Source organism: Monodon monoceros, unplaced genomic scaffold (genome assembly GCF_005190385.1).
Source record: "Monodon monoceros isolate NGI ecotype Baffin Bay Population unplaced genomic scaffold, NGI_Narwhal_1 Super_Scaffold_9, whole genome shotgun sequence".
NCBI classification, from domain to species: domain Eukaryota; kingdom Metazoa; phylum Chordata; class Mammalia; order Artiodactyla; family Monodontidae; genus Monodon; species Monodon monoceros.
In genome coordinates this window covers 46002033-46026721 of record NW_021703786.1, presented here as the reverse complement: position 1 = coordinate 46026721, position 24689 = coordinate 46002033, and the positions used below count along the sequence as shown (strand labels likewise).

Here is a 24689-nt window from a genome sequence, read left to right as displayed (position 1 = left end):
GGCGGCGGCGGCCGCCGGGCCAGGCCTCCTCCCCTCCCCCGCCGCACCCCTCCCCCGTCGCCACCGCCACCGCCGCCGCCGCCGCCGCCGCCGCCGCCGCCCGGGTTGGAGAGCGCTGGGCGCGAGCTGCATGCGCGGACCGGGCCACTCGGTCGCGGCTTTCGGGGGAGGAGGAGGAGGAGATTTTTTTTTTTAACCCTCGGCGGGGAGGGGGTAGGCAGGAAACGGCCGAGGCGAAGCCAGGGTCCCCTCCCTGGCCGCGCGAGGGACCGCGGAGACCCTGGCGGCCGGACGGCGGCGTGGGGGAGGGGCGCGTGGGGGAGGGGCGGCCGAGCGGGCGCCCCTGGGGCTTCGGCCCCGGTGGGGTTGGACCGAGGCGAAGTGGGGTTTGCCTGCGAGGAGCGGACCGCGGCCCTCACTCCCCCCCCCGTCAGGAGTTGGGAAGGCCGGGGGGAGCGGGTGACCATCGGACCCCCCCGCACCTGCGGGAACTTCGGTGCCCGCCAACTCTGGAGCGTGCGGTGGCACGTGGGGGAGGGGTCGGGTGAATGTTTGCGGGCGGCTGACGACTAGGGGCAGGTGGTGGCCACACTCCACGCGGACCACTTCCTGGAATGAGACTGGTTCCTGCCCCCTCTCTCTGGCTCGTACTACGGAGAGCAGTCATTGAAAATTGGGGACAGAGAGGAGAGTGTGTCTGGAAGACCAGATGCCCCCAACCCCACCCCCTTTATCTCTCCTCTGCTCTGGGCTCTTTTGTGTCAAGTGCGCCCCCCCCACACCATGACCCCGTCAGTCTGGGGTGGCCGAGCTGCCCAGCTGTGACTCTCACGTGGCTGCCATTCACTGTCACTCACTCTCCCGCTGAAACCACCCACACCCTGACCACGTTGGGGGGCGTGAACTGCCCACCCAGCTGTCCTGCAGCTTGACCGTCACTCAGCACCCCTCCCCGGGGATGACAAGTCACCCGCACTGTCTGGGCAGTTCCGTCCGCGGTGGAGGGGCCTGACCGCTGCCTCGCGCGGGGGGCCCAGCAGTGGTCCCACTCCGGCCACTCTGCAGAGTGTTCAGCTAGTGTTTTTCAGAATAGACTCTAAGTGAGCATCTTTCGGGTGTCTTGGTGCGGTGCAGCACAAATGCACCAAACTTCAAAACGTCTAACAACATACTCTTTGTAAAACTGTCGTATTGATCTGTGTGGCTTCAGTGGCAAATGTTCCTGTCTAGTTGAGACAGCCTTTGAGGGACTGTGGGGTGCTTTCTTGGGCCGGGGGAGGGGGGGTATGTGTATCTAATGGAAACAAGATAAAATCCACCTCCCCTCCCATCAGGCTGGTCCGAAAACCGGAAAAGTTTTTTAAAAGTTATCCCAGAGAGCCCACTGATTTTGCAGAAGGGTAAAGGAATAAAGAATTGTGGGTAGGGGATTGCCTGGAAGACAGCAGAGGTGCTAAAAAGAGAGGAAGAAAGGATGTCAGATTAAGTTAGGGCATTAGCAGCTCTCGCCTATGTGTATTCCGAACTTGGAATGCGGTATTTGGGGGTTTTTGATCCCGGATTTGGGTCTGTGAAGGGGAGGGCATGAAAGAATCTGAGGTCGAGATGGGTCTTTGTGTCAGTACTCCCTCCCCTTTTCCCTTTGCTTTCTAAGCATCGTCAAATGTTTTTAAAATGGTATATTTGAAATGAAAACCCACCTACTCTCTCTCCCTGGGCAATTTTATCTCCCTTTCAGCCCTCCAAGTCAAACGAGTGACCCAGATACACCCTCTCAGATGACTTTCTGAGGTAAAACTTTAGGAAAATATTTTTAGTCTGCCCATTATTTCTGTCTACCTAAGTGTGGGCAAAATAACCCTCCTCTGAGGCAATATGTTCAGGCTGCCCTCCCTCATCCTCCTCTACAAGATGAGTTTATACGTGTTAGAGGTTTCTATTGTTTTTCATTCTGACGGCTTTGATTCTCACCATTTTGTTTTACATTCTTACCCAAGACCAATTTTATCCCTTCCCCCCTCTCCAGTCTCCGTACATTGTTAAACGTTTAAAATAATAGCACTCGTGCTGATGGGGGAAGGGAGCAGGAAGCCAAAAACTCATTTCTTCTCCCTCCCCCTTCTGGCAAGCCTAGAGAAATAATATAACATAATATATAGATGTGATTCCTTGGGGGTGGGGGTGGGGAATGGTTGTGGGTGGTGCGGAAAATTCTGGTAGTTTCTTTGCAAAAGGTCTGAAAATACAAACCCACCCCCTGCATGCAATACGCATGTGCAGCAGACCTATTATGGTGGTTCGTTGTGGGGGAGGGAGGGGAATTTGAGAAAAAATAAATATATGTGTGAGAGATTGATGGTGAGATTAGAAGAAGAGAGGGGCGGGCGGGAGGCGAGGCTCGCTGCGAGGCTCCTCCTGCGTCCTCTGGCTCGCCAGGCTCCACCCACCCTCCTCGCCGCCCTCCTCCCTCGCCGTCTTCCCGAGATCTGAGCCGGGATGTGGGAGAGTCTGGGCTCCAGGCCAGCATTGAGTGGCTGGTGAGACAGAGGTTGGGACTTAGATTTGCTTTCTTGCCCTCCCTTTCCTTTCCTCGCTGTCTACTTTGCCTCTCCGCACCACGGCCGTCTTCCCAAGTTCGGGAACCTCCCGCTGGGGTGGGGAGTGGAGTTAACTGGCTGCGAGGTCCCAGGGCTTGTGTCCCACCCCCCAGCTGGTGGAGACCGAGGCCATTTCCCTGATCCTTAGCCAGTTGGCCTGCCCTTGCCTCTGCCCCGGCGGCCTCCGTTTCCATGTTCATATTAGCCGCGGTCCCTGGGGTGAGGGAGCGCGGGCTGCTGGGGCATGGAGTCTTACTGACTTCCTATCAGGGTCCCCACTCTGTTTCCACACCTGGGGCTGCCACAATCCCCCAGTCCTAGAGTGTCTTCCTGTACAAGAGGACACAGGGTGCTGGAGCTGTGAGAAGTAGCAATGAAGGAAGGAGGTGCCCAGATTCTGAGGCAGTGGAAACCAAGGCCTCCAGTGTTAATTGTGGCTAATTTTCCCTTGGCTGTTGTGGGAAGAAGGATTGTGTGTCCTAGAGCAAGGGGCTGGGCCAGGCCCAGACTTTCCCCTCCTGCACAGCTGCCTCTGCCTGAGCAAGACAGGTCTGGCGGGTTAATCTAGTGCTTGCTGGGGGAGGGAGGCCAAACAGGGCCTCATGTCTGTGTGGCATTGGCGTCTTCCTCCTCGCGGAGTTACTTTCTGTCCCCTAAGCCTCCACAGTCCGACAGGGGTCATGGAGAATGGGGAGAGGGGACATCTGGGAAGAACCAGCCCCGTTCTCTCTGACAGAGACATCTGGAGAGAAAGCCAGGGACCTAGCCCTGCTGAAAGCAGGTACAGGCTGTCCTCTGGGTTTGTGCTCATGAGCATGTGATGCTTATGCATTTGAGAATGCATATGCAGGTTGTGTCTGTGCCCGTGTCTTTGTGTGGGTCTCCCATACTGCTTATATATGAATGGGTTAGGATGTCTGGGACTAAATTTGGAGACAAGGGGTGAGACCAGGGGACAAAGGGGCAGGGTCCCTGAGCTCTCAAAGGGAACAGGGAGGAGTATATAGATTTGAAGGCACATTTCCAGTCTCCTTGGGAGGAGGAGGAATGTTTAGGTAATTGTGGAGACCTTCTTGGATGGGGTTAGGGTGTGACAAAGGAGCTAGACACTGTGATCCTGTGGGCAAGAAGTGAACATGCCTGACTGAGGATTTCTTTTCCTCCAGGGCTGTGCTGGGGTGACAGGAGGCTTGGTGATTATCTGAGGAAATATAAATAGAGGCCTCCCTCCTCACAAAAAGGATGTCAGGGCCCCAGGGTGTTAGTGTGAGAACCCAGGTGTCCACCTTTGGCTCTGCCGTCTCAGCATCTGGCTTAGGGAGCTGCCAGCTTGTGTCTCCCCACTCCAAGTGCTGGGGTCAGGCCAGGCCAGCAGCTGGGCATGGCTTCCCCAGTTCCTGGGCAGGATGCCAGCTGGCTAAGTGAGGGGGAAGGCAGGAGGAGCCCTGGCGGCTACTAAAAGGACCTGCCACAGTCAGAGCCCATGGCCTAGAGCCTGGTCCCTTGTTAGTAGGAGGGGAGAGATGGGAGTGGTTTGGCCGCTCTTCCCTTCTGACCCCTGACCTCCCATTCAGAACCCGAGCATCCCAGAGTACTCGAAACACTCTCTGTTTGCATCCAGCGGAGGGAGGCAAGGTTTGGAAGAGTTAATGCTGGAGTTCCTAGAGAGCAGCGGGAACTGAGGAGGTGAGGAAGGGAAGGGGCTGCAGAGACTGGGAACCTAGAGGCTTAGGTTTTCTGGTGCTCTCTGCCCCAAAGATAAGGATGACATTCGGCTGCTGCCTTCAGCACTGGGTGTGAAGAAGAGAAAAAGAGGACCCAAGAAGCAGAAGGAGAACAAGCCAGGAAAAGCCCGAAAACGCAAGAAGCTTGTAAGTGTTCAGGACTCCTATCTCTACAGCTAGGCTTGGAGACCCAGCCCTAGAGACCTACATTTTCTCTGGTCTTGATTACTGTGGGGATCCTGAAGTCAGGGAGGCCTGATCCCCTCTACCTGACCCCACCCCCGCTTGCTAGCCTGTATCTCCCAGGTCTGGGACCCTAACCTCACTCACCACGGCCTAGTGAAGAGCCCAGTTGTCGACTTGACTTGCCCTGCAGCACAGAGAAGCGGTTGAAAGCACAGGCTCTGGAGGTAGACTGCATGAATTTAGAGCCTAGCAGTCTTCTGTCTTCTTGGACAATTTATTTAGGTCTCTGTGCCTCAGTTTCCTCATCTACAAAAAAGTGGGTAAAGATAGATGTTACTATCATAGGATTGTTGTGAAGATCAAAAGAGACGATAAGTGTTATGTGCTGAGAACAGTTTCTGGCACAAGGAAGGGCTGAAGAAATAGTGTTTTTATTTCTTTCCCTTAGGACAGCGAGGAGGAATTTGGCTCTGAGCGAGATGAGTACCGGGAGAAGTCAGAGAGTGGAGGCAGTGAATATGGAACTGGACCAGGTCGGAAACGGAGACGGAAGCACAGAGAAAAAAAGGAGAAGAAGACGAAGCGGCGGAAAAAAGGGGAGGGAGATGGGGGGCAAAAGGTGAGTAGAATTAGGGAGTGAGGGGAGAAATCAGTATTAATGACAGGCATGAGGAGTGGAGGAGGGAGAGCCCTGGGCGAGCAGGGTGCTAAGTGGAGAGGCTGTGGTTTGTGAGGAGTGGGATTGGGCTGGGAATGGAGCAGGAAGCAGAAAGCCCAGGGAACCTGGTGGGTGGGTAGAGAGGCGTGTGGGGGGCCCAGGACTGGACCCCTGCGTCACTGAAGCCTGGTCTCGCCCAGCAGGTGGAACAGAAGTCGTCGGCAACTCTGCTTCTGACTTGGGGCCTGGAGGACGTGGAACATGTGTTCTCTGAGGAGGATTACCACACACTCACCAACTACAAAGCCTTTAGCCAGTTCATGAGGTGCGGTAGGGCTGAGGAGCCCTCTCGAGCAGACGCTTTTAATTTGGGGGAGGCCCTGGACCCTTCTGGAATCTGATGAAAGCTAAGAAACTGCTCTCCAGAGAAATTCACAGCACATACACATAAAATTCCCCATGTCATCTTAGGGAATTCCTGCACTCCTAGGATCCAAGGACTCCAGTCAGGAACCCTTCACTGGGGGGTCACAGTACCACTGCTAGGTTAGAAACCTCTGTGGTGACAGACTATCAGGAGGACAGATGGTCCTCCTTGGTCTAACAGTTCCAGTTTCCCCTGCCTGACTTCTCTCTAGACTGGAGCGGGGAGGTGGTATCCGTGTTCCCCAGTTTCCTTTGCTCAGTTATCAAGTCCTCTGTCCCTTCGTTAGACACCAGTAATAACGGAGGATGCATTGCTGACAGTGGGACCTGAGCTTCAGTGGCTCCCGCAGTAGAGTACAGAACAGTAGAGATGCCTTTTGGGCAGCAGGCACTTGAGCAGAGCCGTTCAACGCTCTGGAGGCAGCCTGCTGAGGTTCAGGTCCCGGTGTCATGTTGGGCAGCTCACTTCTGTGATCTTCAGTTTCCGCATCTGTGAAATAGGCACATAGTACGTACCTCATGGGGTCTTGTGGGGATTTGATGGGATGATGGATGGAAAGCTCAGCACACTCAGTGCCTGGCCCCTAGTGGTGTTCAGTCCCTGGTAGCTGTCCTTAGTCCCGTTGTCTCACTGCTTCACTACTAAAGACAGTGCTTCTGTCAGCACCGGGGTCACCCGTGTCCTCACAAGAGCTTAACAGCTCACCGCAGAGCAGAACCAGTGTGGCCCATCAGACTCCACCTGATGGGACCCTTCATCAGGGCCCCTGGAACTCTTTAGAAAAGCACAGAGAATCATAGCAACTCCTAGTAGTATTGTGAGGAAGAAATAAGGTATTATGTGTGTGGAAGCGTTTTAGGAACTGTAAAGTAGTTGTCCAAAGTAGAGCTTTTTTATTAATCTCATATTTTTTTATCCTTTTTAATCTGCATTTAAATTTTATTTTGCCTTTTTTTTCTTCTTCATACTTTTTTCTTGTTTTTTTAAACTTTTTTTTCCCTTCTTAAACTTTCTATTTTTTTATTTCAAAATTGATGTTATTCTTCGTAGGATGTATTTTCACCACCTAGGAATCCTAGCTGGCACATAGACTTAATTGGTGAGGGGGAAATGACAGTATTCCCAGACCATCGGTGAAGGGTCCGAGTGCGTGGCTTCTGTATTTTCAGGCCCCTGATTGCTAAGAAGAATCCTAAGATCCCAATGTCTAAGATGATGACCATCCTTGGGGCCAAGTGGAGAGAGTTCAGCGCCAACAACCCCTTCAAGGGGTCGGCAGCTGCTGTGGCGGCAGCGGCGGCAGCGGCGGCCGCAGCTGTAGCTGAGCAGGTGTCAGCCGCAGTCTCATCGGCCACCCCCGTAGCACCTTCCGGACCCCCCGCCCTTCCAGCCCCCCCTGCTGCTGATACCCAGCCCCCGCCCATCCGAAGAGCCAAAACCAAAGAGGGCAAAGGTAAGAAACCCTCTAGTTGGGACAACTGTCACCTCACCCTCTAAACTGCATGTTCTCAAATTATGGTCCAGAGCTCTTGTCTTCTCGGCCCTGATTGTTGTAGAAGAAATGCTGTCCAGGAAGGGGCCTCAGTGAGACCATAGCCCACAGAGAGGTCCAGAAACCCTACGGCCTCCATTGTTCCTGGCTTTCATGACCTCGGCTTTTGCTCTGTCACCCCACTCCTCACTCAGGTCCAGGCCACAAGAGGCGGAGTAAGAGTCCCCGAGTGCCTGATGGACGCAAGAAGCTTCGGGGAAAGAAGATGGCACCACTCAAAATCAAACTAGGGCTGCTGGGTGGCAAGAGGAAGAAGGGAGGCTCGGTGGGTGGCCCCTCCCTGTCCATTATACTTCTGGGGTGTGGTCAGGGGCTGGGGGTCCAGACACAAGGGTCCATGAGGGCAGCTGGAGCGGGAGCCCAAGGCCTGGGGAGGGGAGTGGAATCCATTTGGCCTCTCTGACAGCCACGGGGGCTATGGGCAGTATGTTTTCCAGAGTGACGAGGGCCCTGAACCAGAGGCTGAGGAGTCAGACCTGGACAGTGGCAGTGTCCACAGTGCCTCAGGCCGCCCTGATGGCCCTGTCCGCACCAAGAAACTGAAGAGAGGCCGGCCAGGAAGGAAGAAGAAGAAGGGTAAGCGGTGTCAGCTGTGTGCAGTCCTGTCACTCAGCCTTCATTTCATTCCTTCGTTGTCTTTCTTATTTGTAGTGTTGACCTCTTTACTGAACGCTTTTCTCTTTCTCTCCCCTCCCGCATTCCGCTCTCCTTCTCTCTCTCTGTTTCCTTTGCCTCCACTGGGGTGTATGACAGTCCTGGGCTGTCCTGCAGTGGCCGGGGAGGAGGAGGTTGATGGCTACGAGACCGATCACCAGGATTACTGTGAGGTGTGCCAGCAGGGTGGGGAAATTATTCTGTGTGACACCTGCCCTCGTGCCTACCACCTCGTCTGCCTCGATCCTGAGCTTGACCGGGCTCCTGAGGGCAAATGGAGCTGCCCCCACTGTGTGAGTACTGGTGCCACCTCTTACGGCCCTCAGGGACCCACCCACCTCTTTCCTCCTTGCTTTCTCTTGTCCTCTCCCTACCTCCAGATGCCTGGGCTTCTCAGTAACAGATGTTGAAGTGTCCAAGATCCTAGTTTGATCCTCTCTCCCATTCCTTTGCCCCCAAAATTAGCATTTTGGGGACCTGAGATGTCCTGTTCCTTTGTTCCCAGCAATCTTCTCTGCACTTCTAGGATCTAGCTATCCTGGTTTGCCTCTGTCTTCCAGCCTCACTCCTTATCCTCTTTCTTGTGTCTGTGTCTGTCCTTGGCCTCCCAGGAGAAGGAGGGGGTACAGTGGGAGGCCAAGGAGGAGGAGGAAGACTATGAAGAGGAGGGGGAAGAGGAGGGGGAGAAGGAGGAAGAGGACGACCACATGGAGTACTGCCGTGTGTGCAAGGATGGCGGGGAGCTCCTGTGCTGTGACGCCTGCATCTCCTCCTACCACATTCACTGCCTGAACCCCCCGCTGCCTGACATCCCCAATGGCGAGTGGCTGTGTCCCCGATGCACAGTGAGTGTGCCCATCTCTCAGGCTTTATTGTCAGCCCCGACTCCTTCTCCATCTCTGGGGCCCAAAGGTTGGGCTCGCTCTTTCTCTACTCTCCCCCACACCTAGCCTTTGATTCCCGTGTGGGACCCCCATCCTCCTACTCTAATGATGGGCTCTTTCTGCCTCTTTCTTTCCTCTTTGTGTGCGTCCATCCCGAAGTGTCCCGTGCTGAAAGGCCGTGTGCAGAAGATCCTACACTGGCGGTGGGGGGAGCCCCCTGTGGCAGTGCCAGCCCCCCAACAGGCAGACGGGAATCCAGATGCCCCACCCGCACGTCCTCTTCAAGGCAGATCGGAGAGAGAGTTCTTTGTCAAGTGGGTAGGACTGTCCTACTGGCACTGCTCCTGGGCCAAGGAGCTTCAGGTACAAGGGCCTCTCCTTCCCCGCCTCCTGGGGCCCCATTCACTGCCATTCTCTCTCTTGGCCCGCTGTTCTCTCGTCTTCCGTCCCCTCTCCTTTCCCTCACATTAGGCCTCTGGCCGCCCACACCCTACCAACTCCCTTAGTTTCCACACTTGGTTCTCTTGGACTCCAGTCCTCTTTCCCTCGGTCTCCGTTAGGTTCCTTCCCTTAGGTATAACATAGGCTTTCCTTAGCCTGCCTCAACTCCATCTCTTTCCTCATCCGTCTTAACCATGTTTTACTGATAGCCCCAATCTTAACAACCCTATTCCCTTCCTCCTTTTGCTTATTAATACCTCCCCACCCAGGTCCCGTCTCTGACTCTGTTCTCTGGCGTGTTATTCGTTCTCCTGCTTTGGATTTAACTCACTATGTCCCTCATCCCACCTCTTCCATTGCTTGCTTTCCCATGCCATTCCCCCTGCCGGCCTCTGCCCTGTCTCCTTTTGTCCTCTTGGGATGTTGGGACTATCTATTCCCTCCTCCTCTGTGCCCCATCAGCTGGAAATTTTCCACTTGGTAATGTACCGAAACTATCAACGGAAGAATGACATGGACGAGCCCCCACCCCTCGACTACGGCTCTGGTGAGGATGATGGGAAGAGTGACAAACGCAAGGTGAAGGACCCGCACTATGCCGAGATGGAGGAGAAGTACTATCGTTTCGGCATCAAGCCAGAGTGGATGACCGTCCACCGGATCATCAACCACAGGTGAGTCCTTGGTCCGTGCGAAGGCCTACCTGGGTTTTGCCACTATTCTTGTTGCGCTGTGGCTCCATGTTAGTATTTGTTGATTAACCAGATAATTGATCTAACTGGATAATTCCCACTGCAGCCCCAGCTCTTCTGGCTTTGTTTCCTCTATGGAGATGGGAGGAACCAGGAGGAAAGTCCAGCCCAGCACTGACTGCTTTGTCCTTGCTTCTTTTAATTTCTAACAGCTTAAGAAATGACACATGAGTCTGGGGATCTGGTTGTGAAAAAAGCAAAACGTGAAACACATGGTTCATATAGACCAGTGTTTCTAGTACTTCTTTCTTCACAGTACTTATTACTAACTAATGCTACATTGTCTTTTATTTTTCTATTTCATCACTGCCTCCCCCAATAGAATGTGAGCTCCATGGGAATAGGTCATTTGTCTGCTTAGTTCTGCTCAATCACCCGTGCCTGGGACAGTGCCTGGCATGTAGTAGAGGCTTAGTAAATACTGATTGGATGAACGAACGATGTTGAAGCCAGGGATGTTTTATGATCGTTGATTTTTAGGAAGCCATCCTGAAAAAGTTAGGGTAGAACTTCAGCCATTCCAAACTGCCTTTCAGAGGCCCACCATTGAGGATTAGGTGACAACGTCTGCATGTTTGCTGATAATTGTGTTGATTATGACTTTTTCTACTTGTGACACATATTACTTTTCTCCTCCTGCTCCTTCTCCTGGCTTCCCTCCCCACAGTGTGGATAAGAAGGGAAATTACCACTATCTAGTGAAATGGAGGGACTTGCCATATGACCAGTCCACGTGGGAGGAAGATGAAATGAACATCCCTGAATATGAAGACCATAAACAAAGCTACTGGAGACACCGGTGAGGGAGCCAGGTCATGGGTTAGAGGGAGTCTGAGGACAGAGGCATGAAAGCTAAACCTCCGGCATTAAATGAGATGCAGTAGGGACAGACCCAATCTAGAATTTAGGGCAGTGGGAGCCTGGGCTGGGTTGTTTGCGGTGGGGTCGGGAAAGAGGTGGTGTGAGGAACAGAAAGGAGATCTAGCCTGAGTAATGGGGATGAGGATGCTGAGGGGTGGGGAGGGTCGGCTTTAGAGCTGAACTCCACAGGGGTGAGGGTAAAGAACCTGGGAGAAAGGAAATGTGAGAAAATCTTGGTTATGGAAAGTGGGAGCTAGGTCTGGAGTGGGTTCAGAAGGACAGGGGGTGGGTCCAAGGACCAGGTCTCACTCAGACCCACTGTTTTCCCAGAGAACTAATTATGGGGGAGGACCCCGCCCAGCCCCGCAAGTATAAGAAGAAGAAGAAGGAGCTGCAGGGTGATGGGCCTCCCAGCTCTCCTACTAATGATGTAAGTCCTCCCACTTGGCCTGTCTCCCGTTTCTGGAGCCATGGTGATTGAAGATTTCCTGGGGGCTTCTGACAGAACTTCCCAGAGTTTCAACAACTTCTTTGAACAGTAGCTCTTCCTTCAGTGTTCAGCTTTGCCCCAAGAGTGCTAGGAATTTTGGCACAGGAGTGAGAGCTGCTAGAGACAGCAGCACACAGGGCTCTTCTACCAGTTTCCTTCCCCACAGTGCTTCTGGGTATTGTTTTAAGGAATGAGGGGGAGGCACTGCAGACTCAAACTTTCATAAGCTCAAGCCACAGGAGAGGGACTTGTAATCCCATTTGACATCAGTGCCGGGGAGAGGGGAGGAGGAGGCCAAGACCGGAGGAGCAGCTGATGGCTCCCCTGAGCTCTCTGACTTCTTGATTCTACAGCCTACAGTGAAATACGAGACTCAGCCACGGTTCATCACAGCCACTGGAGGCACGCTGCACATGTATCAGCTGGAGGGGTTGAACTGGCTACGCTTCTCCTGGGCCCAGGGCACTGACACCATTCTGGCTGATGAGATGGGACTGGGCAAGACCATACAAACCATCGTCTTCCTCTACTCACTGTATAAGGAGGTGCTAGACTCTCGGGCCCTGAGGGGGACAGCCGTGCTGAGGCCTAGCCTGGACTGGGGAAGGTGGGAGTGGAGGGTGAGGGCAGAGAACTGGCGGGGAGGGGTGCGGCAGGCAGTGGACTGGGTTGTATAACCGTGAGCCTAGACTAATGGTCCCCCACCCTCGACTCCCAGGGCCACACAAAGGGTCCCTTCCTGGTGAGCGCCCCGCTCTCCACCATCATTAACTGGGAGCGGGAGTTCCAGATGTGGGCACCCAAGTTCTATGTGGTGACATACACGGGTGACAAGGACAGCCGAGCCATCATTCGTGAGAATGAGTTTTCCTTTGAAGACAATGCCATCAAAGGTGGCAAGAAAGCTTTTAAGATGAAGGTAAGCCCCTCTATCTCATGTCCTCTAAAGTGCTCAGATCTGTCGTTTCGTTGCCCCAACCAGGACTTCAGTTCCTTTATTCCCCGTTCAGCTTTCTCCCTCCTTTACTGCACCTTCCCTCACGCCTCTGCACTCCAGTCCTGGAGATGTAGTGGGTACTCCCAGGGGTGTACATGGATCTGTTCATCCTGGACGGGTGGTGGAAGATTGGGGGCCACATTCAGAAGTCCCTGCATGGAGTCAAAGTTGGAGGACAGGACAACGGGCTCCCTTTGGGAGTCTCAGTTAGGCCTGGGTGTCTGCGTGGAGAATGGGGGTGGAGGCCTAGATGCTTGGGTGTGGGGTGGCAGCCAAGTGGACAATGGTTGTGTTGGCAGAGGGAGGCGCAGGTCAAGTTCCATGTTCTCCTGACATCATATGAGCTGATCACCATTGATCAGGCAGCTCTTGGCTCCATCCGCTGGGCCTGTCTCGTGGTGGATGAGGCCCATCGGCTCAAGAACAACCAGTCCAAGGTGAGTGAGATACCCAGGCCTCAGAAACTTGAGGCTGTGGACTCCTACTTGCCCTAGTCCTAAAAAATAAAGTTTCAGGCACTTTCTGCAGTCAGGGAGGCAGGAAGCCTGGGAATAAGTCTGGGGAGAAGTCCAGGTTGGAAGAGGGAGAGGACTAGGGATGTGAGGGCCTCTGATCCTGAAGGAAATAGCAGCTAGAGGCAGGGAAAGGTGATACTGTGGGCCAGCCGCTGGCCACTGATGGGCCCTTTCCTCTGCCTTTCCTTGCCCCATTTTCTAGTTTTTCAGGGTCCTCAATGGCTACAAGATAGATCATAAGTTGCTGCTGACAGGGACTCCACTGCAGAATAACCTGGAGGAGCTCTTCCATCTGCTGAACTTCCTCACCCCAGAGAGGTTTAAGTAAGTGGCTCAGTAGGGTGGTCTGCAGAGAGGAGAAGTGGAGGGACTGAGAAGATGAGTGGGAGGAGGATTCATCTGGAGTGAAGAATAGAGCCTGAGGTCAGGGGCAAAGAACCTGACGCCTGTTCATTTCCTTTTCTCCTTCTGGCTACTAGCAATCTGGAAGGCTTCCTGGAGGAGTTTGCCGACATATCCAAAGAAGACCAGATTAAGAAACTTCATGACTTGCTGGGGCCACATATGCTGAGGAGGCTCAAGGCTGATGTCTTTAAGAATATGCCGGCCAAGACAGAGCTCATCGTCCGCGTGGAGCTGAGCCCCATGCAGAAGTGAGATGCAAGGCGGGTTACCTGGCCCAGGGTTGAGGATTTGGTGGCAGCTTTCCAAGAGTTGGTGACCAAATGCAACATCATAATTGCTTCCTTTATTGTGTCTCTTCTATGCCCCTGCCCTGGGCTTTAGGAAATACTACAAGTATATCCTGACCCGAAATTTTGAGGCCTTGAACTCACGAGGAGGTGGGAACCAAGTGTCATTGCTTAACATCATGATGGATCTTAAGAAGTGCTGCAACCATCCATATCTCTTTCCTGTGGCTGCTATGGTAGATACGGGAGCTGGGGGACTGTGAAATGCCTGGCTCTTTGGAAACATGGGCAGTTGAGCACAGGGCTGGAGTTGGGCTGGGAGGCCAGAGACTAGATTTCTGAGACGAGTAGGAATTGTAAAGGTGTGGAGCCTGGATTTGGGCCTCCAGCTTTCTAGGCATAGTCAGAATACGGGGGCGTGTTCACTGACCCTCTCCTCCTTTCTTCCTGCCTTCTTTTCAGGAGTCCCCCAAACTTCCCAGTGGGGCGTATGAGGGTGGGGCACTTATTAAGGCATCCGGGAAGCTCATGCTGTTACAGAAGATGCTGCGGAAGCTGAAGGAGCAAGGACACAGAGTGCTCATCTTCTCGCAGGTGACCCATCCCTGTAGCTCTTTCTCACCGTCAGATAATCGCTGACCTCATTCCTGTGGTTGCCACGGGATGCGAGGTTAGGCAATTACACCCCTAAGGGTTTCTGGTATAGCTAAGTTCATCTTGGTCTCTGATCCCTGTTCTTAATTATGGCTGTTGGAAGTTGTAGTCCAGTTTCTGTACGCCAAAAGGGGCGAAGGGGAAGGGTGAGCCATCTGCCTCCTACAGGTCGTCTCTGGGACTGGTACTGTTTCTTAACCTTATTGGGGAAGGGAGGAGAGCACAGACCTTTTGGAAATCTGATGAAAGCTGTGGGTCTGTTCTCCAGAAAACTGCACACACAACTAGACAATTTTGTACAGATTTTCAGGGGATTCATAGATTTGCCTGAAACTTTGTCATGGGTGTCAGAGGAGAACCTCTGCCTTAGGAGAAATGGTCTTAAATCAGGAGAGAGAGAATGACAAGAATGTCCCAGGAGGAGCTGGGGGTGGAGGAAGCAGCTCCGGGGGGTGTATGACAGGGCAGGGGTACAAGTGTAAGGACTGGGGTTGAGAGAGAATAAAGAGGTAGTCAGACCAGACAGGGCGCATCCCACTGCCTCATCGTTCTAGACTCCTGCCTTTTCTCTTGCTCTAGATGACCAAAATGTTAGACTTGCTAGAGGACTTCTTAGACTACGAAGGCTACAAGTATGAGCGCATTGACGGCGGCATCACTGGTGCCCTGAGGCAGGAGGCCATCGATCGCTTCAATGGTGAGGGGGGCCTTGGTCCCTGCTGGGTGTGGGAGGCCCGAGAAACCTGTGCCTAGGTCCCTGGGTTGGGAGGGTGCTGGCCTGGGAGGATATTAGCCACCTGGGCTTTTGAGTTGAGGGCATCGTTGTTTGTAGTCAGGGAACAACTAGGAGCAGGTGGACAGACCTGCTGGGTACAAGAAAGGCCTGATTTCCTAATTCTTGCCTCCTAGCTCCTGGGGCCCAACAATTCTGCTTCCTCCTGTCCACCCGGGCTGGAGGGCTGGGCATCAATCTGGCCACTGCCGACACTGTCATCATCTTTGATTCAGACTGGAACCCCCATAATGATATCCAGGTGAGAGCATGCCTCCTGGAGCCCCTCTGAGCAAGGAGATGTGTCTGTCTGTTCTGGGGTCAGAAATAAACCTCTTGGTGGGTAGAAGACCCTTCTTTGTCAGCCTCTTTTCCAGAGCATGTAGGGGGTGTCTCCCCTGCCACTCCCCTGGCCCATCCCCACTTTCCGGCCCCTGCAGGCCTTCAGCCGTGCTCATCGGATCGGCCAGGCCAACAAAGTGATGATTTACCGGTTTGTGACTCGCGCATCAGTGGAAGAGCGAATCACACAGGTGGCCAAGAGAAAGATGATGCTGACGCATCTGGTGGTGCGGCCTGGGCTGGGCTCCAAGGCGGGCTCCATGTCCAAGCAGGAGCTGGATGACATCCTCAAATTTGGCACCGAGGAGCTATTTAAGGATGAAAATGAGGGTGAGAGCCTTTTCTGCAGCTCCCTGTAAGCAGGTCTTTGCTGTCTATGAGCACTTCTCTTCTGAAACCCCCTGAAGAAAATCTCTTCTCTGCATCCTTGGAGGAAGGTTGGCTTCTTTCCTTACCTGTAAGGTTGAAAACAACAGCAGATAAATCTCTGTGTAGACGTCCAGGGAAAGGGCCTTCTCCTCCAGAGCTCCCGTGAAAAGGAAGCAGAGGGGAAGGCTTTCCTCTGATCTCTCTAAAGTTCTGCCTGAGGTTCTGGTTAGAGCTCAGAGTCCCCTCTCATTCCCCAACTCCACCAGGGGAGAACAAGGAGGAGGACAGCAGTGTGATTCACTATGACAACGAGGCCATCGCTCGGCTCCTGGACCGGAACCAGGACGCAACTGAGGACACTGACGTGCAGAACATGAATGAGTATCTCAGCTCCTTCAAGGTGGCCCAGTACGTGGTGAGGGAAGAAGACAAGGTGAGAGGCTTGGGGCCAGACACTGTGCATCCCGGGCCACCTCTGAGGGGTGGTGTCCGACGTCCTTGACCAGACCTTGAAGTTGGAGGATCCCCCTTCGCTCTTGGTGTTTGTCTGATCTCTTACCCCAGTGCCCATCAGAGAGCGGTAGTGGACCTCAAACGACTTCTTGGTCTAAAGGATGAGACTGGACTTTGGAGAAAACTTAGGCAGAGAAAGCGGTGATAAACTCGGGAGGGAACCTTCTGAGTCAGAGTGGGAGGGACACCGAGGGCACTAGAGGAGAGGTTTGGAAAAAAGGGAAATCACGAGGAGGAGAAGCATATTGCAGGTGAGAGGTAAGGAAAACTCACACAGAGGACTTACACACAGTGACGAGGTCTAGGGCTGGGTGGAGGCAGGCGAGTAGGGATTTTGTCATGGTGGAAGGATTGGAAGGGGAGGCCTTCAGCGTTCGTCCTGCTGCCCTTCAGATTGAGGAGATTGAACGAGAGATCATCAAGCAGGAGGAGAACGTGGATCCTGACTACTGGGAGAAGCTGCTGAGACACCACTACGAGCAGCAGCAGGAAGACCTGGCCCGCAACCTCGGCAAAGGCAAGAGGGTCCGCAAGCAGGTTAACTACAACGATGCTGCTCAGGAGGACCAAGGTGAGGACCGCCCCTGACAGAGGGACCGAGGAGGGGAGAGTGCGGAGTTAGGAGTCAGGGCCTTCCCTGCCAAGTGGAAAGAGATTAGGAAGGGACACTGGGAGCTACCCGGAGGCCGGGTGGATTTGCAGGTGATCTCAGCTATCTAGCAGTTGCAGAGGACTCAGATGGACACCCAGGGGTCCCTGTTGAGAGTGGGTTATGCAGGAGTCAGGAGGTAGGTGGGTGAGTGGACATGGTGTGTGGTGCTGAGTCAGACGGCAGGCAGTCATCCGGCATCCCTAGGAGGGCCGAGGCCAGAGCGAAGGTGCAGAAGTCTCCGAGGGGAGGCGTCCAGACAGAAGGGCCCCAGCCTGGGCTTATGCAGGGAGCCATCACTGACCACTGAGCCCTTCCCCTCGCAGACAACCAGTCAGAATACTCAGTGGGATCAGAGGAGGAGGATGAAGACTTTGATGAGCGTCCTGAAGGTGGCATCGGTTTTCTTGTTTTTCTACCGCACCTCTTCCCATTTCACTTCCCATTGTCTATTAAGCCCACTGTTTTTATACAAAATGCTCATTTGTAGAAAAAGTAAAGATTGCAGGTAAGCAAAAAGGAAGAAATATCTGTAATCTTGCCACTGTTAAAATTGGGAGTATATAACCACGCAGGCTTAGATACCTAGATGAAAGATCGAGAAAGGTAACATCCTTTTACATTCCTACCAGTAATCTTGCTTGCATCGTATGGGTGCTACTGATTTTTTAGTATGACTCGATTCTTTTGGACCTATTGGGTTAGTAGTTCTGAATGCGCTGGGAAGAAAATTAGAAGCGCCTCAGAGCTGACACAGGCCTTTCCTGTGTTCTGTATCTTGTGAGAATGGAGGGCTAGGAAAGAGTGAGGGGGGGGAAGGAGGTGGCAGCTCTATTAACCGGGGTCACCATCTCCCCACCCAGGGCGTCGACAGTCCAAGAGGCAGCTCCGGAACGAAAAGGATAAGCCACTGCCTCCACTGCTGGCTCGAGTTGGGGGCAACATTGAGGTGAGAGCTGGCCTAGGCCCCTCTAGGAAATTGAAGCTGAGTCACTGAGGGTAGAACAGACCAAGAAATGAGATCCTGGACATTCACTGCCCACTCCCTCCTTGCCCCCATCATCAGGTGTTGGGATTCAACACCCGTCAGCGGAAGGCCTTCCTCAATGCTGTGATGCGCTGGGGCATGCCACCACAGGACGCCTTCACCACCCAGTGGCTGGTGCGGGACCTCAGGGGCAAGACTGAAAAAGAGTTCAAGTGAGTGGGGGTGATACAGGGCTGAGCTGGATGGAAGGGTAAAAACTTTGGGTGTTACTGCCTTCCTCTTGGCCACCATATGATGTGACCTTACTCAACTGATCACCGTACTCCCTGCCAGACAGTCTTTCCTGGCTCAGTTTCCTGGGGGGTGGGCTCAGCCTGCCCCACCTCCCCTCAGATGAGCCTAGAGCAGGGAGGCCAGGCTTCCTCCCCAATGGGAGAGGCAGTTGAGACAGGAGCCTCGCCTGGGCTGTCCTTGCCTCACATTTATTTGACCATGATAACCTGGCAGGGGGGCTGGTGGGAAGGATGAAGAGCTGACTGATGGGGCCTAGGAATGAAGTAACCAAGACCAAGGGGACTGTGGAAATGCAAGGGGAGGGGCAGATGGGGGAGTTAGGATTTGGAGGACAGGTGATGGTGAGATTGAGAGGCCCAGGGGAGGACCCCTGGAGGCACCCGGGAGTTTCAGGTTCAGTAATCCCTGTGCCCCCTTTACTGCCCTGCCCCCCCCCAAGGCTCTTCTAACACACCTCCCACCCCCGTGCTCCTTAGGGCCTATGTGTCTTTGTTCATGCGCCATCTCTGTGAGCCCGGGGCAGACGGCTCTGAAACCTTTGCTGACGGGGTCCCTCGGGAGGGACTGAGTCGCCAGCAAGTGTTGACCCGCATTGGAGTCATGTCTCTCGTCAAGAAGAAGGTATCCGTCTTCCCCTCAGCCAAAGAGGCTGGCCGCCTAGGCCCTGTGCTCCTCTGCCTCTCGTCCCTGAGTTCCGGACTCACGCTGGTGCGAGAAAGGGAGAAGCGCTGGAGCTTGCTGTATGTCCGGTCGCCGGAGCTGATCTCTGTCCCTACGACTCCCCCGCACCCTTCAGGTTCAGGAGTTTGAGCACATCAATGGGCGCTGGTCTATGCCGGAGCTGATGCCTGACCCCAGTGCTGACTCCAAGCGTTCCTCCAGAGCCTCCTCTCCTACCAAAACGTCTCCCACCACTCCTGAGGCTTCTGCTGCAAACAGTCCTTGCACCTCAAAACCTGGTAATCAGCTCAGGATGGCAGGAGAGACAGATGGGGCCAGTGTCCGTTAGACGCCAAGGGTCTGGAGTTGGGGTGGGGAGTTTCTGCCTGCCTCACTCCGCCTTACCCCCGCAGCTACTCCAGCTCCCAGTGAGAAAGGAGATGGCGTAAGGACACCTCTGGAGAAGGATGAAGCAGAAAACCAGGAGGAGAAGCCAGAGAAGAATAGCAAAATTGGGGAGAAGATGGAAACAGAGGTGTGTGTGTGGCTACCTAGCTTCCTTTGAGGGGAGGGAGTGGCAGAGTCGTGGAGGCAGGTGCCTAGGAGCCGCCACTTCATCCTGACTCCGTTGTCCTCGTTTAGGCTGATACCCCCAGCCCAGCCCCATCACTTGGGGAGCGGCTGGAGCCAAGGAAGATTCCTCTGGAGGATGAGGTGCCAGGGGTACCTGGAGAGATGGAGCCTGAACCTGGGTACCGTGGGGACAGAGAGAAGTCAGGTGGGTGCATGGCCTTAGGGGTGATGGGGGGCTTAGAATTTGGGGGTTCCCTCTTCCTGGGGTCAGGGGCTGAGGGTGACATCCTCCCTTCCTGTCCCCTACCCCCTCCCACAGCCACGGAGTCGACGCCAGGAGAGAGGGGGGAGGAGAAGCCGATGGATGGACAGGAGCACAGGGAGAGGCCGGAGGGGGAGACGGGGGATTTGGGCAAGAGAGGTAATGGGTGGAAGGACCGGACACCTGGGTCCCTGAGGGAATCAGGGGAGGGGAGGTGGAGTCTTGGGAACCAAATGCCTGGGTCCTGGGTGGGTAGCTGTTCCAGGGGCCAGTACACTACAGAGAGTAGTCTTGGGACCTGGGAGGAGACTCTCCTGAGGTGTGAGCTCTGCCCTGTCTGCCGTAGCAGAAGATGTAAAAGGGGACCGGGAGCTTCGACCTGGGCCGCCTCGAGACGAGCCGCGGTCCAACGGGCGACGTGAGGAGAAGGCAGAGAAGCCGCGGTTCATGTTCAATATTGCAGACGGTGGCTTCACAGGTGGGGGGGTCCTCACTGCCCTCTGCTCCTCACTGGGGTTAGCTCATCCTCATGGGGTTTCTCTTTGGGCCTGAGGCCTCCTTCCGCCTTTAATTCCAAGTAACTGTCAATGAAATGGTGCATGCTGTCTCTGATCCTTGCCCTTGGTCCTCCTTAAGTGTACTCCTAACTCCAAAGCTGCCTTAATCCCACCTGTACTCTTAACCCTAACTTGAACCTTGTTTGTAACTAGTTTTATTCCTAACCCCTCACCTAACCTTGCCCTGTTCCTCCTAAAAAGCCCTTAGTCCTGTCCCGCTGTTCAGTTCCCTCCTCTGTACCAGTCTGTTGGGCTTCACAAACTCCTGATGCCTCATCTGTCTTCTGTCCTCTTTTCAGAGCTCCACACGCTGTGGCAGAATGAGGAACGGGCAGCTGTTTCCTCGGGGAAACTCAATGAGATCTGGCACCGAAGACATGACTATTGGCTTCTGGCTGGGATTGTCCTGTATCCTTGGCTACAAATGCAAGAAAAAAACGTTCTCTCAGCCTGGAGAGAGGGGAACTACACTTAGGGAAGGGGGCCTAGTGCCACACTTTGGGGCGACCAGGCCAAAAGGAAGGCGTGTTCACAGCCCAGCCCTGTTAAATTCCTTGATGATCCACTTCCTTTATTGGCAGCCATGGCTACGCACGGTGGCAGGACATCCAGAATGATGCTCAATTTGCCATTATCAACGAGCCATTTAAAACTGAAGCCAATAAGGGGAACTTTCTGGAGATGAAAAATAAGTTCCTGGCCCGGAGATTCAAGGTGAGGATGAGGGAGGAAAGGAACAGTGTTGAAGAGGGGCTTGGGTGAGAAGTGGGACCAGATCTGGTTGGAATGTAGGCAGGGTTAACACCTTGAGGGTTGAGGCGATGCTTGAGGCAAAGACCAGAGGGTCACCTTGTGTTTGGCACTGTGGTCTGGATCGGGGTCACAGTCAGTATTGGTGTGGAGCTGGGGGTCTGGGCCGCTGGTGAGGGCAGTGTGGGTCTCCAGCCCCGAGCTGCATGCTTGCTGCTGGCAGCTCCCGCACTCACCCCCTCCCCACGCCCTTAGCTCCTGGAGCAGGCGCTGGTGATTGAGGAGCAGCTGCGGCGGGCGGCCTACCTGAACCTATCACAGGAGCCGGCGCACCCCGCCATGGCCCTCCACGCCCGCTTCGCCGAGGCCGAGTGCCTGGCCGAGAGCCACCAGCACCTCTCCAAGGAGTCGTTGGCGGGGAACAAGCCGGCCAACGCCGTGCTGCACAAGGGTAAGGGCCGCGGCGGCCCCGCGCGGGGGAGGGCCCACAACGCTGCGTAAGTCTTCACCCCGCACCCCTCAAAATCTTCCCACCCCTCTGACCCCTTTACCCTCTGAACCACCCCCCTCTGACCCCACCCCGACCCACCTGGTACCCCCTTGGTTTTTAGCCTCTAGGATTCGTGCAGCCAGCTCTCATCCGTGCCTAGTAGCATTCACATCAGTGCCTAAGGGAGGGACCTTCCCCCCAACCCCCCAATCTCCATGAGACTGTGCCACGTCCCCTCCACAGGGCAGAACTTCTTCGCTGACCCACACACCTGCCATATTGCTAATAGCACTCTCTCTGGGGCCCTGGCCTGTGTATAGTCCACAAAAGTCCTTACCCCCGGTCCCACAAACCACGTTCCTCACGTCTCATTCACCCCATGAAGCAGAAAGCACCTCCATCCCACCCTCTGACCCTACCCCATGAAACTTCCCTTTGACCTTCGACCCTTCCTCCCAAACCCTCTTACCTTGATAATAATAGATTAAGTTCTAAAGCCCTCTAACCATCTAATCCTGTCTGATGTAGTGACTGATTCCTGGCCCCTTTGACTCCTGTTCTAATTCCTTGAATCTGTAATGCTGACCCTCTAACCTCCCTCCCCCCCTTACATATTAAAACTTTGATTCCTTACGTCTTTGACACCACTTACCACCTCCCACGCCTCCTGACTATTTCCTCCCCATCATCCCCAACCCCAAAACCTCACTCTTTCAGTATGGGATGTTCTGACAACTCCCCGCCCCCATGTCTTCCGATGTCCTCCCTCCCCTATCTCCCTTTTCTCCATATTCCCTTTTCCTTTCTTCTTTCTCTCCATCTGTGTCCTCTGTGGTGATCTGGTCTCTCTGCCTCTTTACCTGACACTTTTTCTTTGTCCCCGAGTTGCTCTTTTTTTCTACTTCTGTCATTTCCTTGGTCTCTGATTCTTCGACATCTGTGCCCTCCTCTCTCTCCTTCTCTGACTGTATCTGTCCATGTGACTCCTCATCTCTTTTCCTGGCTCCATCTCTCCCTTTCCCTGTCTTTCTCTTGCCCTTCTTTCTCCGTGGCCCGGGCCCCAGTTCTGAACCAGCTGGAGGAGTTGCTGAGCGACATGAAGGCGGACGTGACCCGCCTGCCAGCCACGCTGTCCCGAATACCCCCCATCGCAGCCCGCCTGCAGATGTCCGAGCGCAGCATCCTCAGCCGGCTGGCCAGCAAGGGCACGGAGCCTCACCCCACACCGGTAACCCTCTTTCCCCCGACTCCAGTTTTCCCTGTTGGTACTCCTCCTGCACACGTAGGAACACCTCCTTCAGAGCCCTGTGCAGTGTGGAACAACGACCTGCTCCAGCACGCTCGTCAGCCTTGAGCCTCCCTGCCTGTGTGATACCCCTCAGTAGTTCTGGAGTTGGCCCATGATGTCTCCCCGACAGCTTCTTTCCTCACAGACTGTGGACCCTCTAATGTGGGCTCGCTCTCTCTTCCAGGCCTTCCCCCCGGGGCCGTACGCTACACCTCCGGGGTACGGGGCGGCCTTCAGCGCCGCACCCGTAGGGGCCCTGGCCGCCGCAGGCGCCAATTACAGCCAGATGCCTGCAGGGTCCTTCATCACAGGTCAGCTGGTGACTTCCTGCCTCCTGCTCCTTGCATTCTTCCTTTTCCAAGCTTCATCCCTGCTCAGCTACCCTTTTACTTGTCCAGCCCATCTCATTTCCTTGGAAGTATCCAGTGTTTTATGGAATGGAGTGGTTCTGGACTTTGTTTTTCCCATCCCTTTCTCAGCTTCTCTTCCATTCCCATCGTCAAAAACCTCATCTAGGGTTTTAGTGGTTCTGTGGCTTGGTACTACCTACCTGAGCCTCCTCCAGCTGTTTACTTCAGAGGAAGAGAATATGAAATTGGAAGGGGGTTCCGGGGAAAGTTGGAGCGTGTGTTCCATCATGCATACAGTGGGGAATCTCAGAGAGAGAGATTTTTTCCCATCCCTACCTTAGAAAATTGGATGTGGCATGAGGTGACCTAGAAGTAAGAACATACTGTCGTCAGGAAGCAGTCGACAATGGGAAGTGAGGGAGGGATTGACCCTTCCTTACCCCCTTCCCAAACAGCCGCCACCAACGGCCCTCCAGTGCTGGTGAAGAAGGAGAAGGAAATGGTGGGGGCATTGGTGTCAGACGGGCTGGATCGGAAGGAGCCCCGAGCCGGGGAGGTGATCTGTATAGACGACTGACCGGATCCCAGGCCTGCCCTTCACCCAGGCCCCGTCCCCGAGGCCGACCCCCAGCTCAGGCTCTGGGGCCTGCTGCCAGTCCTCCGCCTTCCCCACCCCTTGGGCCCCCGCTGGGCTAGGAGCCCCTTTGCCCCTCTCTACAGCTCTCTTCAAGAAGGGCCCTTTGTCCTTCTCCACCCCGTGCACCTTTCCCACCGTGCTTTGAAGACTGTGCTGGTGAGAAGAGGTCTGGGTGGGAGGTGGTCAGCAGGGTCTTCCGAGTACCTGTACCCCCCACTGCCCAGCACACACAGCTTCCCAGTGAGCGGCTGTGGGGGGGGGGGGGAAGAGGTGGAGCCGCCCCAGTTCTTATTCCTGCAGCATAAGCTCCATCTCTTGCAGAAGTGGGGGGTTAGCCTTGCCCGGCCTTTAGGGACTTTGGTGGGGAAAAGAGCTTTCAAGAGAGGAGGGTGACTTTAGAGAGGGGTGGCAGTGAGCCCTGGGAGGGTGGAAGGGAAGAGGAGGGGCGGCTGCATGTTTCCTTCCCCTACCTCCCCCCAAATGGAGGGCGGAGCAGTTAACAAGGGAGGGAGTCCATTGCTGTTCAGCCTCAGAATAAAGGCGCCGTTCACTGGCTCAGTTACCTCCTGCGTACCGGCATCTTGTGTTGGGAATCTTCCCCCCTCCCTAGGGACCAAGGACCACCCCTACAAAGAGAGTAATATTTGGGTGATACTCCCTTAAGCCAAAGAGGAGCTCCCCAATCTGTCCTAGGGACCCAGGTAACCTAGAAAGGGTGGTGGAGAACACAATGGGCCAGATGTGGGGGGAGCCCCCAGTTTTGGGGCTCAGGTTCTTGGAGGACTTCTACCCTCCCTCCTGAAGACCTGGATATGAACTAAACTTGAGTGGGTCAGGCAGGGGGTCTAGTCAGGGGACTACCTTGCCTTTGGGACCAGAGCAAAATAGTGGAGGGCAGGCTGGGGAGACATGGGCACATCCTCCTCCCCAGGAGGGGCTGGGGAGAGTGGCAGTTTGCATGGCGAACCCCCCACTTGCTCTTCGCTCCCCTTCACTTTCTTGCTGCTCCTTTCCCGGTCTCTTCACACCCACTCCTGGTCTGTCCCAGTCCCCTCTTCTGTATCAGGTTTATTGGTTGTACATATAAATTATACTTTCCTTTCTGTGTGCT

The 24689-nt window shown here is 54.5% G+C and overlaps 1 protein-coding gene and 1 non-coding gene across 15 annotated transcripts in view; both read left to right on the top strand.

Moving 5' to 3' along the window:
- The window catches only part of CHD3 (chromodomain helicase DNA binding protein 3), a 25399-nt gene extending 716 nt beyond the window's left edge, over positions 1-24683 (top strand). Inside the window, exons 1-40 of one of the 14 annotated variants that reach the window (XM_029210872.1) lie at positions 361-1791; positions 4356-4468; positions 4956-5126; positions 5369-5490; positions 6762-7045; positions 7279-7409; positions 7570-7720; positions 7898-8091; positions 8410-8643; positions 8842-9045; positions 9586-9797; positions 10543-10674; positions 11067-11166; positions 11580-11771; positions 11945-12145; positions 12523-12660; positions 12941-13062; positions 13218-13391; positions 13525-13666; positions 13893-14024; positions 14664-14781; positions 14994-15118; positions 15297-15528; positions 15834-16000; positions 16474-16651; positions 17056-17121; positions 17593-17678; positions 17796-17929; positions 18488-18632; positions 18808-18970; positions 19085-19206; positions 19314-19449; positions 19564-19665; positions 19853-19984; positions 20363-20471; positions 20645-20777; positions 21069-21310; positions 22368-22531; positions 22776-22902; positions 23397-24681. In XM_029210872.1, coding sequence (XP_029066705.1) covers positions 5486-5490; positions 6762-7045; positions 7279-7409; positions 7570-7720; positions 7898-8091; positions 8410-8643; positions 8842-9045; positions 9586-9797; positions 10543-10674; positions 11067-11166; positions 11580-11771; positions 11945-12145; positions 12523-12660; positions 12941-13062; positions 13218-13391; positions 13525-13666; positions 13893-14024; positions 14664-14781; positions 14994-15118; positions 15297-15528; positions 15834-16000; positions 16474-16651; positions 17056-17121; positions 17593-17678; positions 17796-17929; positions 18488-18632; positions 18808-18970; positions 19085-19206; positions 19314-19449; positions 19564-19665; positions 19853-19984; positions 20363-20471; positions 20645-20777; positions 21069-21310; positions 22368-22531; positions 22776-22902; positions 23397-23637 — 5670 coding nt within the window. In that variant the 5' untranslated portion in view covers positions 361-1791; positions 4356-4468; positions 4956-5126; positions 5369-5485 and the 3' untranslated portion in view covers positions 23638-24681. Of the gene's footprint in view, positions 1-360; positions 1792-2209; positions 2549-2596; positions 3379-4355; positions 4469-4955; positions 5127-5365; positions 5491-6761; positions 7046-7278; positions 7410-7569; positions 7721-7897; positions 8092-8409; positions 8644-8841; positions 9046-9585; positions 9798-10542; positions 10675-11066; positions 11167-11579; positions 11772-11944; positions 12146-12522; positions 12661-12940; positions 13063-13217; positions 13392-13524; positions 13667-13892; positions 14025-14663; positions 14782-14993; positions 15119-15296; positions 15529-15833; positions 16001-16473; positions 16652-17055; positions 17122-17592; positions 17679-17795; positions 17930-18487; positions 18633-18807; positions 18971-19084; positions 19207-19313; positions 19450-19563; positions 19666-19852; positions 19985-20362; positions 20472-20644; positions 20778-21068; positions 21311-21831; positions 22532-22775; positions 22903-23396 lie in introns of those variants that run through there. The other 13 variants (XM_029210871.1, XM_029210868.1, XM_029210867.1 and 10 more) reach the window with 13 other exon arrangements.
- On the top strand, positions 18062-18201 carry LOC114889838. Its single transcript, XR_003792139.1, has one exon.
- Positions 24684-24689: the final 6 nt, after the last annotated feature.